Below are 17,953 nucleotides of genomic sequence, written 5' to 3'. Positions count from 1 at the left end.
ATGTGAAGCTCTGGAGGTTTCCGTGTTTGCTCAGCCGCACATTGATTACCATCGTAACTACAAGCTGTTCGTTTCCAGAGGTCTGGCAGCCCCACGGCGGATGAGGGCAGCTCCTGGAAAGGTTATCAACACAGATCAGAACAAATGCAGGTATGTGACACAGCCAGTCCGTTTACAGTATGTGCGCACTCTTACTATATGTATGAGGTAACGTGTCTCCCACTGTGCCATACAGAGGGTGAAGTTACAGCTGTTCTGTCTGCTATCACTAACATTTGTAGTGAGCATAATAAAAACCTGGTTCAATGCAAGTTTATTGCACTTTGCCTATTTCAATACACAGTACCTGCCTGTTACACATTTACTAGACATGCTGACAGCTTGTCTACTGCTCGCACAGATCCTACCTATAAACGTAAAGTTTTTATGTACTTGGCACCCTCACCTGTTGGAATATCTACACCAGTGTTTCCAGCTCCTTTTAAACTCTCTCTTAATGGCTGCTTGTTGTGTGTCCATAGACTTCACCTACACCCTACAGGCATTTCATAAGACTGACTGAGCTTTGTCAATTGTGGTCTGCTGGGGCATGTGTTGAAATTCCTGAACTGAAACCAATAGCTACCAAGGGAGGATTTTAGAGGGGTGGGGGTGCCACTTTTTTTTTCTTTTTTGAAAGCCAAAAATATTTTCAGTCAGGGAAATAAAACAAGTGGCTTCCCTTCTGTATGTTTGGAAAGATGGGGACTGGTGTTCCAAAGTTTCCCATGTTAAAGATCCCCAAATTTTAAACGTTTGGTCCCGAAGAGAGGGAGGGAGTGAGACCTCCCAAGGATTGTGTCATTTAATACATTTATTCTACTGATGACCCTCTGTGGCTGTTATAAATCGCAGCTAACTATTCCTCGTGTTGCTGGAGGACACACTTGGATCCCACTCGATCCCCTGGAGGTCCTCGGACCCGGTTTCCGAGCCAGCAGCGTGTGGTTCGGTTTGGGTATGCTTGTTTTCTCAAACGATCTTCGCGGACCCGCCCAGGAAGTGGCTAAGAGAGCCGCGAGCAGAGACCCAGCCGAGTCAGAGAAGTGTGTCGCGCGCTGCCCACGACTTGTCAGAAAGTTGTGAAGTTCTCAGTTTGAAACACACACAGTTTATGCGCGTTTTGTCGGATGACTGGATGCGAAGTTTGCTATGGACGTTGGACGCTGATTAAGTCAACATGGGTATGAATGGCGGGGGTTTATCTAATGTCGCCTAACGCCCGTGCCCTGTGAGAAAGTTGAGGTTTTTGCCTGAGAGATTTAGCTGAGCTGAGGAGCGGATTTGAGAGCAGGAAGGTTTTTTTTTTTTTTTTTAAATATATTTGCGTGAGGTGACTGTACTTTTCTTTTGTCTTCATTTTGCCCACTCTGGATCCTGTTATCATGACGGTAAGTTGCACCTTGAAGGCAGTTTTGTCTTTCCTGTCTGTACCTTCTTCCTGAATTTAACTTAAATATATGAATATATTTTATGAATTCCGTCCCTGAAAGCTGGGCATTCGCGTATCTCACTTAAGTTGAACTGTTTTGTTGTCAGTGTACACCACTTACCTAGTTTTTTGTGGACTTTTCTGATTAGCGTTTGTTTAACCGCGTCCACGTTAACGATAAGTGGGCAGAAATTAAACTTAGAGCTAACTTAAAACTACAATACTTTTATTGTTTTATTTATACCACGCGCCCACGAACCTAGATATAATCCGTAACATTCAAGATAATTTTCCTCCAACCAACGTACTTGTTTCCAGGTGTTTTGTGGCACCATCTGTTTACTCAGTGTTGTTTACAGTAGCAGGAAGTGTCATTAGCCGTTAGCTTGTACTGTATGTGTCAGTTTTAACAGCCAGCTGTGACGTCTGTTCACTGTTTGCACACACATGTGCAAGAAAGCCATGCAAATATTTATTTTCTTCAAATAAATAATAAAAAACTAGAGGTACATATACTTTGAGCACAATCACTGAACATAATTATCGTGACTTCTCTTCAGACTTTCCAGAGAGGTAATCTAGTTAATTAAGAAACAAGGGAGGAAGACAACCATACATGTTGTAATACAGGCCTAAAGGACAAGGCTCACTAGACAATACTCCTCTGTAGTGATGGGATATAGGAGTCGGTGAGAGTGGACATTGTCTCCGACTGTCGCCAGTGTTTGACCCTCTTCCTTCTGTCACTGACCTTTCAAGCAAGGTCACTGATCTGAGCACAAGACAAGGAGTAACTCTGTAGCATCAGGGTTGTTCATAACAGTCGTTACCCTTTTTTTTTCTCTGTGGCCGCTCCCCGACCTCGCTCACTGGCATGTAAGGACTAGACAACGTGAGTTTATGATGAGGTTTGACACATAGTAGCTTGCTCCTTTAGATCGCCATCATAGATTCACACACAGTTTGAGGTGAGGAAGGAAGATGGACAGAATGAAAGAGTCACCAGTGACTCTCAAACAAGTGTCCTGTCATCTTTTTAGCTGGCACACGATGATTAGGCCATCAGTTGTGATCACAGTTTGTGTGCATTTATGTATGTGTGTGCAGACACCCAACAATAACTTAAGTGTCAGGTATTTTAAGACATTGCCACATCATTTATTAATGATGACAGAAATTTTAGGCATATCAAATGTAGTAATCCAATGATAACCTAACATGGTGTTGCCATCTTCATCACTCCCTTGACATGGTCTGTTGGCAGTCACCAGACCTTAAAATGTGTTAGATTAAAAAGATCAGCTGCATAGATAAACTGGTTTACGCAGACAAAAAGTGGGTGGTACTGTGGTTTACAAGCACACAAGTGAAGCCCGGAAGAGAGCATAAATACAGTGAAGGGATGGTAAGAGATGAAAGAATAGGCAGAGAAATGATAATACTAACACAGAGGGAGCAGAACAAACTGGTGTAGCAAGGGAATACAATAAACAATGAGGGGCTGCGATAGAGTGAGAGAGAGGCAAGTGATGGGAATGAGATGAGCTCAAATGACAAATTCATAAAGAGATTTAAAAGTGAGGAATGTACATGTAAAAGAGAGATAAGCAAACTGAGGAATGCTTGCTGGAAAAAAGTTGCCTAATCTTAATCTGAGATCACCATTTCTTGAGGTATGAAGCGCATGTTTTCCTCTTTCTTTCATCATGTCGTGAGCAAAAACAGCCTGTTCCTGGAAATATTGTAGATAAGCTAAAAACATGTGTTAATGTATCCTCTCCTACCACACTGCTCGAGCAAGAGACAAACAGAATATTTCAGTGTGCAACAGTGTTAAATTATGAACAGAAGAGTTACTTTAGGTTCCCCTCCTTCACAAGTTTCATCTCCTTGATTTCTGGGGCCGATACTGCTGTCAGGGACTAATAAATTCCAATATATTGGCTGATATACAAATACACTGAAAATTTGTAGTTATAAATTACACCAAGCATCGTTTTCTGCATTAATACCGCCACCAAAAAATAGTTTTTATATTCTGCGACATATATGGGATATTGATACTATATGTGGTAGCCAATATTCACAGATGATATCAGCCAACATATATATGGGTTGGGCTCTAGCCTCTACATTCTTCCTTCTTCCCGTCATTTAAACTTGAAACTTTCTGTCTCTGTGTTGTCTTTGTTCTGTGCCCTCGTCTTTTACAGGCTTCCTTATAGTTTCCTGTCATTTTCACACCTCATATGTGCCCTTCTATGCAACCTTTGCCTTTTTTTTACTTTTAATCTGCTATGCTGCAGTGCAAAAGAGCAGCACGCTCTTACATAAACATTATGTCGTGGAGATGCTGTGTTAACAAAATGGGGCTTTGTTGAATGAATTATCATTACGGCGTCAAGGGTAGTTGCTGTATTTCTTTGTCATTTATGATAGTAATGAAGCGTCTTTGGCTTTTGGACTGTTAAGAATAATCAATCATTTCATCCCATATCATCACCATTTCCCAAAGCATACAATAATAAATAGATGCATTAATGTGTTTAAAAAAATACTGGTTTCAACGTACACTGTAAGAAAAGCAAGTTTCTCCACAACTGAAACTGGTTTATATCCTTTGTGGCGACATAAGCCTGCTGCGTTGTGTCTGTTGTCTTCAAGCACAATAACAGAGTAAACCTGCGGTAATGTGGTCACTGCAAATTTCTTGTATGGAGATATAATTATATTGAGCGCGCCCCACCCTACGATGGGGCTCATAGTGACTTCTTGCATCTAGTCACATTTTTTCTTTTTTCCTGTCACCCTTCACTTTCTCTGGCTCTTTTTCGGTCTGTAAAATCCTTCAGGACTTGCTTCTGATAAAATAAATGACCTTGGCTCTACCAGACTGCAGAGTTCCTTCCTTTCAGGTTTTGTGTTTGTAACATTTCTGTCAAACATTCGGATGAAGCTCAGTGACACTGTATGCTTTGCCTTTCACAGCCTGACCTCCTCAACTTCAAGAAGGGATGGATGTCCAAACTGGACGAGAGTGGAGAGGTAAGGTACAGTAAGGCTGAATGTCCTGCTCTGCTCTACAGTCTCCTGTCCCTCCATCTTCACTCCCCTCTTCCCTCCATCCCTCCTTCCTAATGAGAAAGGTTGTGTGTAAGGCGATAGTGGCAGATTATTCTCGTTGTTATCACAGTAATAGCTTTGTGGCTTGAGGCACAACAGGTGTCTCCTCTCTTGGAATGATACGCTTGAACGAATGAGCTTCTGGCTTCACACATCACTTACTGTAGGGCTGCTGTTTAAGGTGGGGCCCTCCTGTGTCACTGTTGTGCTGTAATTTCTGTTTCTGAACATGATTACTCTGAAGATAAAGTGATAATAACTGTGTCATTCAGATGTTGTTATTGTTTTGTTTGATAGTCGTCATATTTGAACCATGAGAGTTGCTGTTTTCTACTCCAGTTTTGGTTTAATTCATATCTGCTGTGTTTCTTTAGTGGAAGAAGCATTGGTTTGTGTTGAGTGATGCCGGACTGAAGTACTACAGAGACTCGAGCGCAGAGGAGGTAAATATGTTTTTAAATTCTAATCATTGTGTTTAGAGTTCGACTTATACTTGATTTTTGTGGGCCGGTACTGATATTAGGAATTTAAAGGAAAATCAAATACCAGTATATTAGTTAAAATGTACACTTACAATGATAAACTTTAGTCTCCAAAATGTCATTGATGCGCTCAAAGTAAATTTAGCTGGGCTTTTCAACATTAAAAATTACCGCCTCATTTTCTGCATAAGGTTTACTCATTGCCGCATATTGGAAGCCATATTAGCTAGTGCCGATATATCCATGATGTATTTGCGATAGGCCAAATGTGCCTGATGTATGTTGCAGGCTCTACTCCAAATTATGGGATTCATTATAAACCAGCGTGGATGGACATTTAAAAATGAACATATTAAACATATTGTATTATTTTTTTTTCACAATAACAAAGTGTAAGAGAAACCCGTGTCCTTTAATTTCTGTGTAGAAAGATGACTTGGATGGAGAGATTGACCTGAAATCCTGTGTGAAGGTGTATGAGTTTGATGTGGAGAAGAACTATGGGTTTCAGATACAGGTGAGTATCTCTGTCACGGGTCAATCTCTGTTAGCCTGTGTATGCAACTGACTTTCTTCTTTATATTCCTTATCCTTTATCAGCATTAACCACACCCGCTCTCTATTTCTGCTGAACTTTTTTCTTGTTATTTTGTTATCATGACTCACATCTCTCTCAGTATCTCTTCCACTTTTCCCTCTGCATCTCGCTCGCTTTCAGTTGTCCTTTATCATCTCCATCTGATCCCAGTTCTGTCACGTCTTTTGTGTCTCCTCCTTAACCTGTTTTCTCTTTTGTTGTGCAGACGCGGGAGGCCGCGTTCACACTGTCTGCCATGACGGCTGGGATCAGGCGGAACTGGATAGAGGTTTTAAAGAAGAGTGTCCGGCCCAGCAGCTCTCCAGACCTCACACAGTAATGACAGTTGAATTGTTATATATAAAAGCTTAAATATGCATATAAGCAGCTTTGGGAATGTAGCAGGGTGTCTGCAGGTCCTTTTTAAACTTTTCTTTACAAGTTCTATACATTGCAAGTTTTGCTCAGACTAAGATATATCATTTTCAGAACTTGCACATTTGAGTTACCACGCAATCTAATGACTTTCAGTTGACATAAATCATGGTGCTATTTTAATGACAGAAAATGCAGTGCATTTTTTATAACTGATTAACACCACAAAGCTCTAGGTAATAACATCTCATGTCTGGTTTTGTCTGACAAGCAGCCTAAAGATAAATATTTTACAGCAGATCTTTTTACGTGGAATAGGATGATTTTTCTCATCCAAAAGTTATTTTTGAGAAATAAAGCACAATAATGGGGGTTACAGGGTTAAATTCATGGTTGCCTGGTCCCTTTTGATGGTAACAACACCCAAAAAATTAAAAACCTCAAATAAGATTCATTCAAAAAATTTGATAAGCATGTCTCTTTATTGTCAATATCTGTGAAACAGTTGTGAAAAGAAGTGCTCAACAAGTTCAAATGCAGTAATTTTTAAGGTGAATGCACCTGCAATTTTTTGGATACCTTGTGGAGTGCACTTGTCTACTTTGCTGGCTCTCGCTTTCAAGTTCTGCCCAAAAAGCAGCATTAAGTTGTTTCAAAGTATATGTGCACTCATATAGTTTTCAGATTGGCTCGGCCTGCCTTCCCTGGTCGCTCATTTCCAGCATTGCAGCAGCTGAGCCTTGACTAAATACAGATTGATAATAGGCTCTGTTACTCACATGGAACAGAAACTTTGCCCCTGAAGAGTTTCAGTCTGTATACTTTGGCTGTCACAGGTGAATCAAAGATTCATTAATTACTTGGGGTCAGTGTTATGTTCTGTTTTCATAATGACTCACCACCAGCTGTGCCTTGAGTGTTCATGTTGAGGCTTTGTGTGCCGTTGATTTGCTTATTTTATCAACTGTCATGAATTTGTGATTGATTGATTGATTACTTCTTTATTTGTTTAAAATAAGATTAATGTGGTTGTCAAACAGGAGAGGAGGAAATCATTCCTTTATTCATTAATATTAAATGATAATTATTTTAGTTTCGATAAGCATGATTTTGAATTATTTGTCTCTGATCTTCTCTAGATTACCCGACAGCAGCAGTGACAAGGAAAACTCCCATTCTCGCTTTGCACCATCTTCCCGTCGCCCGTTGTCACGTCATGCCGATGCTCAGTCAGAAGTTCAGACTTCTGCACCCGCTGTGCAGCGCAGGTTTGACTATGTTGAGCTGTCCCCGGTTCCTGCCTCACCTGGCCCTCTCCCAGCCAGTCAGAGAGAAGCAGGAGAGGGTCAGGGGAGGGAGCACAGCCAGTGGCAGGAGGAGAGGAATACGAGCAGCCAGTGGGAGGCTGTGCTGTCCAGGAAAGGCACTGGCGGTGGATCAAACCAGAGGCTACGCATGGAGGATGAAATAGAGAAAAAGTGGGCAGAGTTTGAACGCATGCCGTTGAAAGAGATGAGCTCCATTCCGCCAACGGGATCGCGGTCTTCCAGCCAGTCAGCCAATGAGGCGCTGCAGAGGGAGGTAGTGCGTGGAGATGATTTTCCAATTTGCAAATGAAATTAACTGCAAATTAACCCTTCATCTGACCGGATGAAGTAACATTTCCCGTTTCTACCTGTTAACATTCAAGTCACTATTTTTCTGACCATCCTCATCTTTTCAGCAGTGTCTTCCATCCCAAATTTGCAGTAGAAAAGGAAAAGTACAAGAACAATAAAGATAGCGTTATGGGAAATACTGCTGAAACTCCTGTCTGTTCTGTGTCTGTGTGTTGTGATGTGTGACTTTGGGTTGAACCTGTGTGCCGTCTCAAACATGAGGCTTTGTATCCTGCTAGGCTAATCACACTACCAGCATATTCAATTAATAGGCCCATGTCCCTAGTCCCTGTCACTCAGTGGGCTTTACCTCTGTCTCTGTCTTTTCTCAGGTGGCGTCACTGAGGCAGCAGCTGGCACAACTACAAGGAGGGAGAGGAGGAGGAGGAGGAGGAGGAGGGGGAGTCGGAGGAGGTGTGAGGGGCAGCTGTGGCCCTGAGGCCCCCTGCGGCCGCAGCCTTGCAGCCATGGAGCGCGCACATCGACAGGCGCTAGAGGAGCTGCAGAGGCAGCATGAACGCCAGGTCAAGGAACTGGAGACGGAGAAGGACCGGCTGCTGCTGGAGGAGACCCAGGACACAGCACGAGGTCAGTAGACAAGAGCGCGGGGTAGAAAAGAACATTAAGACCTGAACAATTGTGAAAGCAGCTTTCATTACAGCACCAAACTTAGGGGAGACACCACAGGTGAAAACAGCGTTCTTTCATATGCTGGTCCGTTTTGAGATTTGGGGCTATTTTGCTTCCATACCATGTCTTTTTCAGACTAGTGGGTGGAAAACGTCCAAAGTGTCCCTGATGTGATGTAGTAAACTTTTCCTCTGAAGAGGTTGTCCCAGTCGGTCTTGATTTCTCTCACCCCTGAGTGTCCCTGCACTTCCGCAAACAGCCCTGATGTGCCACCATGTCTAACTTGTGCACTTGTGTTTCAGTAATGGAGGCTTTGAAGAAGAAGCACAAAGAGGAGCTGGAGAGAGAGGTGGAGAGAGTCAAAAGGCTGACTAGTGGAGTGCTAGATTCACAGACTTTGCGAGCCCATCAGCAGTAAGTAGCTTTGAATCAGTTTGTGCCAGTTTGATAGAGATGTACAATTGTCCTGCCAAGACATGGGGACACAAGAACAAGCCAGCAACACAATCAGCCACACTTAATATCTATTAGCATGTTTTTTTTTGTTTGGTTTTTAAAGATTTTGTGTTTTAATACATTAATTTGATGGGGGGGTCTTAAAGAGATAATGGAGCATTCAGACAGAGAGTGAATAGTGGTGCAGCACCAATGTGAAAAATTTAGTATTTTTGATCATTAAAGCTTGTAAATATTCTCTAGTCCACACACAAAATTAAAAGTATGAAACTGAAAATGAACATAGGAGCTTAAAAAGGCTTTGTGAAGTGCTTCTGGTTCACTCTGTGCCTTTAGTTCATACTGCCTTGAAACTAAATTGCTAGTTGCAGCCTGGCCCTCTGTCTCAGTCAGTGCAAGCCAACATTGGTCATTTATGTGAAAAGCTCTCTTGTGCTTTTAAGTGGGAGCTCGTTGGCCACAAAAGGCTTTTCTGTTAAATAAAAGGCAGAATTTGCAGACTCGACAACAATCTAGGCTTCCTTTCTCAAGTAAGGCCACTGCTGCAGCGGCCACTGGGTCCTGTTAGGCACTTAAGGAATGCACAAGAATTTGGTCATGGATTAGTTTTCCTTTGTGAGCTTCACAGGGCCTTTGACACAACACTGTCTGAGGGGCTGCTACTAAAACCAGCATTTTAGGGCTTATCTGTGTTGCCTACTCTGCACTTTTTCGCTCATCCTTATTTTTGTGGTTATTGGTCATGAGCAGTCAAGATGTTTTAAAACCACAGTAGGAAATACTTGCCTTGTGAAAACGGAAAAAGAAACACCCTCATACATTTTCAAAGCATGTTGCTGTTATTAAATGTAATCAATACTGTAGAGGAGGTATTCTGTAAGACGAGAGCGGAATAAAGGAGCTGCAATTTTAAAAGTCTGCCAGTCTGAGCAGTGCTGTGGCACAGCTCTGCATCTAATTCGGAACTTGATCGCATTATAAATACATGTTTATTTCTGAAATTGTTTCCTGTTTCTTTGCCATTTTTGCTGCAGTTCACAAAAAGAAAGCAGATAATTTCATATTGCACAAGCAGTTCTTGTTTCTTATTTCACTAAGGGCCCAACATGCATACAGCTTTTTAAGTTACCTGTCCATTTCTGCAGAGCAGAGAGTCAGGCCATTCAGAGAGAGCTGGCTGGACTGTCTGAGCGTTACTCCCAAAAGTGTCTGGAGCTAAACCGTGCTGAGCAGACAAACGCTGAGAGGGAAAGGGAGATCAGCCGCAAGGAGAGAGACATGGAGCACCTGAGGAAAGAGAACCATGTGAGTTATCAGCAGATTCTCAGAAGGTAGCAGTGGATCAGTCTTTTGCATCAGGTGTGATTCTGAAATGTTGCCCGACATTTTTATGGACTATGTAATTAAAGATGTTTTACTTTAAATTGTTTGAGTTTTTTGTCATGATGTTCTTTGTCAGTGCAGAAAAAAATGAACTCTAATCCATTGTCTAAATGTGTATGTCAACTAATCTGCGTCATTCAAATCTGATAGACAAAATATATTGCTCTGCAGGACTTGAAGGCCCGTTTAAAGGAGGAGATAAGTCGTATGCAATCCAGCATCACAGATCAGCGATCAGACGACAACAAAGACAGGACGCCCTGTGAACTAGAGGTAACATTTCTTATGCGGTTTACTTGAAACTGAAAGTGGGTTAGTGGGTCCCCTGTCTGATGTTTTCTAACTCTGAACTGACAGCCATCGGTGTGAAAATTACACCCACTGAATCAAAAAATTGATATGTGTTTTTATTTTGACACTAACAGTAATGGTTGTCTTTTAAACTGTTGTCTCTGACGGGCACTGATTTAATTTAAGAAGAACCTCTAATGTGGCTAAAAGAATCGAACATGAATGAGGGATGGTGTTTGCTATTGGATTTAGATTAATCTGTAACTGCAGCAAGGAACTGTATGTTGTGAATATTTAATTTGATTTAGTGCAAAAAAACAAAAACCATCTAAACAATCTAAAATATTGTGAACTTATCCAGCACAACAGTGACAGTGACTTTCTGCAAAAACACATAGTTTTTTCCTTTTTCAGATGTAACTAAGTGTTAGGACTGAGGGCAGAAGTCTCAGTAAGTACCTCAAAACCATAAAAGTTAAATTAAACCAGAAGAGAAATGAAGTGAACTGACCCTTTACAGTCCAGGAAGGAGAGCAGACTAAGAACGGTTCCAAACACGTTTTGGTTCCCTTAGTCATAGATGAAGTAATATTGGAGGTTTCATCATACAGACATATGAAGCATGACTGGTGATTGTGTGACAATAAGTGTCTGTGGAAATTTTCAGAAACAGTATAAATAATACACTATACTATCCAAGTGAAGTATAGCAAGGCCCTCAGAGTCATTTTCTAGCAAAACCTAAAAGAGCAAAATTGTTGATGTTAATTTAATGCTTGTTATGTTTACAAAAGTGGAGTTTTAAGACACAAAGGAAATGTCATGATAAACAGTAATTGGTTAAAAGCCCAAATCATAGACTTAAAAATGGCAGAGAAAGCCCACTGTGCTTGTCATAAATCAGCCAGAACACAATTACTGAGCATTTTTGGTGATCTCAAATGATAATTATAAGGATTTAGGATAATAAAAATTTGTTTTGTGTGTGTTGTTTCTTTCTTTTACTGGCAGCAAATGACTACCAAACTCTGTTGTTTTTTTGTTTTTTTTCAGGTTCTTCTCAGGATGAAAGAAAACGAGATTGAGTACTTGCATAAAGAGATCAGCTGTCTAAGGAATGAACTGCAGTTTCTTAACACGGTACTGTTTATTGTGTGTTCTTATAAGTATGTGTATTTTTTCTCTGTGACCCCTACACTACTAGATCACTTAGGTGGAATGTTAATCCTTATATCCTTGAATGAGGTCTTTGTTAAATGTCTTATAGCGTGGAAGCTTTCAGAAACTGCAAAACTTCTAAGATTTTTTGGCTTACGGTGCGAACAGTAAAACAGTGAGCACAAAGTTAATTTAAAAAAACCCTATACATCTATAGAGTTATGATTTAAAAACACTTCTTAGAGTTGGAAAGATGGGGAGACCCTGCACCCCTGTGCACTGGGCATACTCATCCAGGGCTATCAGTTGATTAATGAATTTAACAGCACTGTAAGAATGCCCTCTTGTTTTGTGTTATGCAGTACAATCTCTGCTTTTGCATATAGAGCTGCTTTTGAGATTAGATAAATTATATGAAAAAATTTACCTCAGAGAAAATTCACTTGTCACAACTCTTACACATATACAGACATGATGGATACCTAATGTAAAAGCACTGATATAGCTTGTTCATACAGAAAGTAGACATTGTCTTTTATAGTGAGTGTGAAGTGACACTCTCCTGCTGTTTTGCTCTGCAGGAGAAACGGCTGGCCTGTGAGCGATACACAGAGATGCACGAGGAGCTGAGTGGGATGAAGGGCCGCAGCGAGCGAGAGATCCAGAGTCTGAAGGAGCACCTGAGGCTGGCCATGGCTGCTCTGCAGGAGGGGCAGAAACTGGGGAACAGCCTGGACCACTGAGAGTCTGCAGCTGGTACCAAAGCTCTGACAGACATAGACAGGTGTGGACTGATGTAGAACAGGCAGTGTGCAAAGTCAAAGCAATGCAGCCAGGGCAGAGAGGCAGATATTTGTTGAATTCTTATTTTTAAATCCATTCTGTGTGTTTTCTTGTTTTGCAGGTGGGTCTGCACCATCGTGACTGAATCCAAGAGGTATACGGAAAAGCAGAGGAGACGAGTGTTGGACATTTTCGGGCTGTGTGGGGACCATGATAGTGCCTTAGTTTTCAATCATTCTGCCAATGAGCAGCATAGAGTAGCTATTAGCTGGTTTCATTACACTGGGCCACACATGCTATATAAAACTGCACTTTTTAATTTTTTTTTATTATAGCTTTCACTTGCTTTTAGTGCAAGCATGTATGAGTGCGCATTCGGTCTGACAACTGGAATAATTGTTGAGTGACTTGTATTTTTTTTTTTATCAGGTAGTGAAGAGTTCATACTGTATCAGCTTTTTTTGAGAATCTTCTCATTGGCTCTGTCTTCTGTCTGTCACAGAGGGGGTCAACACAGTTACATAAGAACTACTGTCGTCTCCGTTTTTTATGTTGTACAGCTTTTAAGTCATGTTTACGCTGTGAAAATGGCACACCTTTCTTAAGAAATGGGAGCTATCATTTGCTGATATTTTTTTTTTACCAGGAAGCAAGTGTGCTTGTGTAGTATTGTCAGTCAGTATGAAATTCTCAAAAAAAAAACATGATTGGGATTAATACAGGAAAAGACAGCAAGCCCTTTTTTCCTGATGGGCTGAATTAGAAGTTGATCTGTCATTGTGTAGAAGCAAATTCAGGCTCAACTTTCTTTGGGGATGCTTGTGAAAGCTGTTGAATGAATGTTATCCCACATCACAGAACGTCATGTTTTTTAAAAACACGGCTGAGAAGAAGGAACTCTCAGGCTTCCAGTCGCCCTTGATCATTATTGGCATTTATGTGCCACCACCACAGCAGATGACAGGTGTTGCATTGATGAGCCAATTCTTTTTTTTATTGACAGTATGAATTGTGATAAAATGACTTATCTACCTGCCTTTTGGAAATATTTTCATATTTAAAGTACTGTAGAGCCTGTATCATCTTTGTAAATTATACACAATTTTTGCAATCAATAAAAAAGTTTAACAGAAAGACTTGTGTGCATTACATTTAATCTGCTGCCTGTGCTTATACCTTTTCAGTATTTGTTTTAAATCAGTGGACTGTTGACACACAGGCGGTAACAGTCCATTTAAAGATTATGCATTGCAGTTTCAGACATGTAGAAAAAACTGAATGATGCAATGTAATAGCCCTGCAATAGATGCTACCTAAGCAATGTTTGGCTTTTGGTGAGACTTTTGACTCAATTTTACTATGTCAATAGGGCTGAGCATTTTTGTGCTATATTATATGTTTATAACACTTAGTCTGCCTTGTTTTTGAAAAATACCCAAATAACACGGCAACAATGACATTGGGACCGAATGTTTCGAAGACACTGTCAACAATGAAGAGATTGGTCAAGTTTTATTTTATAGAATAAATAATTTAACTTTACTGCCTCTTGACTTAACGCGGCCGCTCCACTAGGTGGCACCACAGTGTTCCCCAATACGACACCAACGAATAAGAACAACCGGAAACACTTCAACGACAGTAATCATGGCGTCCAACACGGCCGCTCGGGCAGCGGTGGGTGCTGCAAAGGTTGTTAAGCCAATTTTTAGTCGGGACCTGGACGAAGCTAAGCGCAGGGTCCGGGAGCTGTACCGAGCCTGGTACCGTGAGGTCCCTAACACAGGTACGTATATCCGCTACGGCAGCTAAAAGGTGTATAAAAGGCAGTGCCGGCGTCAAGGTCGTGTCTATGAGCAGGTTCAGCTTAATGACGAGCCGCTAGCTAATGTCAGCCTTACCATAACAGTGGATTTTCCATATGTCATACATTCTCTTATGTTTGATAGAAACGTTGGAATTGGAATTTTAGCTTACTGAATACTGAGAAAACCATGAACCGCTAGCCCTCTGATAATTGGTGTGTGAATGTTGGAAAATGCCATCATACTGATACTGGTTTAAATTAGTGTATTCCTCCGTTTTTCTGTGGACTTTAACTTTAAGTTGACCCTTCCTAGTCAAGATTATGGTTGCAAGAACATTTCTTTAAAACACTGGTGTTTTAAAGAACACTCAGTGAACACCTGGCTTGTTATGCTTTGCAATGTGTCATTTTTGGGCTTCGACTATCTTCTGTAGAATCCATGTTTACATTTACTTCCGGTTGGTACACAGGACAGACGGGCTGGCTTTCATTGTGTTGACAGGTTGCTGCTATCCCGTATAACTCTGAATAAGGCAAGAGATATTCTGTTTTTACAAATTTGCAACAAATCACACCTTGTCAAATTCTGCGTGTGTTGCCAGATCCTGATAAACCATGTCCCTGTGCTATAGATCTGAATTGTTATCAAAAAAACAAACAAAAACAAAACACATTTTTATAGAAACCCTTCTATAAGCCTCATTGTTGCACTGGATGAGAAATGGACTGTTCATTCTGGATCTCTCATGGCCTTTGATGACGGTAATTAATATACAGATTTCGACCAGCGTTACCTTTTAAACTGAACATGATTTGAATGATGATGGTCGAAAAATTGGTTTCCTGGATGAAGTTGCTGCTGTGGACATTGGGTTGGGTTTTCATTTGTATCTCTTTTTTTCTGCAGTGACGACATTCCAGCTGGATATCACAACACGTCAGGGAAGAGACAAAGTGAGGGAGATGTTCAACAAGAACAAGCACATCACTGACCCACGTGTGATTGACATGTTGGTCATTAAGGTAAAAACAGTTTTTCGCTGATGTGTGATCTACGTCAGTTATAATCATTTTAACTTTAGGTCATTGGCATTAATGCCAATGACTGTTTTATGGGATGTGCAGTACCTCATCGCATCCTTGATGGACCTAAAATCCCATCGCAGTTGAATCAATGAGGATGTGGGATATTGCACATTAGAGCAGCACTACGCTGCGTCATGTTGGGTGCGCTGAAACATTTTCCATTTCTATGTTCTTTAACCTCCAGGGGAAAATGGAACTACAGGAAACAATCCACGTCTGGAAGCAGAAGACCCACGTAATGCGCTATTTCCACGAGACGGAGGAAGCTCGCCCTGCTGACTTCCTGTCCAAATTCTACCGGGGTCATGACCCTTGAACTGTGTAGCTATCTGTTGACCTCTGACCCCTCTTTGCTTGTGTCCAGTGTGACAGATGTTCCCCTTGGCTGTAAATACACACTTAATACCCACATTCCTATGGCTGTGTCCTTTTTATTCAGAATCACAGTTTCATTGGGATTTCTTAAAGGGACAGGTCAACCAAAAACACACTAAAACTTGATTGTACAGTGAACTGTTCCTTTTTGATCTGGAAGAAGACAGAGAGTGAACTCAGCTAAACAGAGGGAAGTCCATATACATCTGCTCACAACAATGTTTATTTCTTATTGTGAACAGCAGTGTGATTCTGTCTGATACCTTGGTAAAGAGAAAAATAACTAATATTTCTAAAATTTTGGAGGAACTGTCCCTTAGCAATGACATTCAACAAGTATCTAGTGGTATTTAATGAATTTGGAGACCCTGTAGTTAATACAGGACGCCCTCCCAGCCAACCTAGGCTATTGAAACTGAACCCACTGTATTTCAGGCCCGCTTGCCGTGCATGTGGTGTTTTAGAGCAGTATTTCAGACAGCTTTGTGTCACAAAGTTTATGTTTTTGTTGTAGTGTTACAGTCAGTCAGGAATGCTTTTTATAGGGAAAACAGAAAACACCAACATGAAGTGATCTCTGTTTTGAGTGCACATGTTGAGACCTAGATATTATTTGCATCTCAATATTTTGCAGTTTAATAATTTAGAGGTCAGTGAGCTGAGGAACTTCAAGTAAATGCTCACAGTTGAAGCTGTATGTTCGTTTTTCTTGTATTTCATAATTTTTGGGCTGAGGTCAGAGTTCATGTGATGTCATCGGCCGGCGCTGAGCAGGATGGGTGTTTGTTTTTTTCTTCTTGAATTGTTTTTTGGGGAGTACGTGTGTGAAGCAGGCCTATCGCCTGGAGGAAAAAAACCGATGTAAAACCGGGACGAATAAAGTTGCCAAACTGTGAGACGGAGTCGGGTCTACTTGAGGGTGCAACATAAACTTGGTGTTTCCGCCCGGTTTGAGTTTTTTCTTCAGCACGAAGCAGGAGAAATGACGAGCAACCAACGGACATCGTAGGAGCTAACGCTAGCTGCTAACACGGACATTGTGAGAGCTAAGCCTGCAGACATCTGGAGTCACGTATAGTGGAGGTAAACGTCTTCTATCATGTCGGAGCTGCAACAGATGTCGCCTGAGTGGGAAAGTATTGTGGCAGAGATAGAGGAAAAGTTATTGACACTGAAAGCACCTGATTTGAATGATGTGTGTACAGCGCTTAGCCTCACGGTGGATGCACGTGACAAAGACTCATCTCGCAAGTTGAGAAGGCTTGTTCTTCAGTACATAGAAGGAGAAGATATTATCTCAAGGGAGGATGAAGGGATGACTGTTTTGCTGGAATTAAATGACAAAATTGACGAATTAAGAGAGAAATTTGAGGATAGCGATGAGCTCCTGCATCAAAACGCTGTCCAAGAGCACCACCCTGTGGAGAAAAATGAAACTACATCCAATAACACAGAAGGACAAAAAGAAGGCGGTTCAACCCTGAATGCAACAGCTGCTGTGGCTAGCCAAAATGTGTCTTTGGTCCATCCACTGTACAGGAGAGAGTTAAAGATAACTGGACAAATTGGAGAACCAAACCAAAAGGACAAATTAACCTACTCAAGTTTGGAGAGACAAATCCAAAGGGCCCTAAAGAAAGGGTATGAGGAGGGAGAAGTTGTCGAGGCTGTGATTCAAGCAATAGCTCCGGGTACAAAACTGAAGAGTTATTTGGAAAGTAGAATAGATTTGACACTGCAAGCCCTCAGGCAAATTCTACGGACTCACTACATTGAAAAAGATGCTACAGAGCTGTATCACTCCCTCACACGTGCAGTTCAGGAACCCAAAGAGACACCTATACAGTTTTTGATGCGAGCCATGGATCTGAGACAGCAAATTGTCCTTGCTTCAGACAGAGTCAAGTCAGGCTTGAAGTACAGTTCAGAACTAATTCAAAACCAGTTCCTTCAGACAGTAATGACTGGTCTTCATGATGATGCTATTCGAACGGACATAAGGCCATACTTACAAAATCCCAAAGTTACAGATGAAGTCCTTCTGGAGAAGATGACAGCTGCTTACAGTCTGGAAATGGAAAGAAAGAACAAGCTTTCAACCACTGTGAAAGCAAAAACGATCAGGATGGCAGCAATTGGTGAAGAAAAGGAACAAACTGAACATATGCCAAAACCAAACACAAACAAAGGTGGTGAAACAAACAAACGTGATACACTTATGGAGAAGGTTGATCAAGGCAACAAAGCCATATGTGAAGCCATCCAGAACCTCACCACGCACATTGCAAGCCTACAACA

At 41.3% G+C, this 17,953-nt stretch overlaps 2 protein-coding genes across 2 annotated transcripts; both read left to right on the top strand.

Annotated features, from left to right (window-relative positions):
• Window positions 1-1,064: 1,064 nt before the first annotated feature.
• On the top strand, window positions 1,065-13,521 carry triobpb (TRIO and F-actin binding protein b). Its single transcript, XM_037089713.1, has 13 exons — window positions 1,065-1,430; window positions 4,460-4,516; window positions 4,969-5,037; window positions 5,504-5,593; window positions 5,880-5,989; window positions 7,168-7,609; window positions 8,019-8,274; window positions 8,619-8,730; window positions 9,918-10,077; window positions 10,327-10,428; window positions 11,500-11,586; window positions 12,186-12,388; window positions 12,509-13,521. The coding sequence occupies exons 1-12, from the start codon at window positions 1,425-1,427 to the stop codon at window positions 12,345-12,347; spliced, it is 1,653 nt and encodes a 550-aa protein (XP_036945608.1). The 5' UTR covers window positions 1,065-1,424; the 3' UTR covers window positions 12,348-12,388; window positions 12,509-13,521.
• A 487-nt stretch (window positions 13,522-14,008) lies between these two features.
• Window positions 14,009-15,691, top strand: ndufa6 (NADH:ubiquinone oxidoreductase subunit A6). Its single transcript, XM_037089299.1, has 3 exons — window positions 14,009-14,173; window positions 15,102-15,217; window positions 15,465-15,691. Exons 1-3 carry the CDS (start codon window positions 14,035-14,037, stop codon window positions 15,594-15,596), a joined length of 387 nt encoding a protein of 128 aa, XP_036945194.1. The 5' UTR covers window positions 14,009-14,034; the 3' UTR covers window positions 15,597-15,691.
• Window positions 15,692-17,953: the final 2,262 nt, after the last annotated feature.

Source organism: Acanthopagrus latus, chromosome 23, assembly GCF_904848185.1.
Source record: "Acanthopagrus latus isolate v.2019 chromosome 23, fAcaLat1.1, whole genome shotgun sequence".
Lineage (NCBI taxonomy): Eukaryota > Metazoa > Chordata > Actinopteri > Spariformes > Sparidae > Acanthopagrus > Acanthopagrus latus.
The sequence above is the reverse complement of the archived record's forward strand: the minus strand, read 5'-3'. Positions and strand labels throughout refer to the sequence as shown.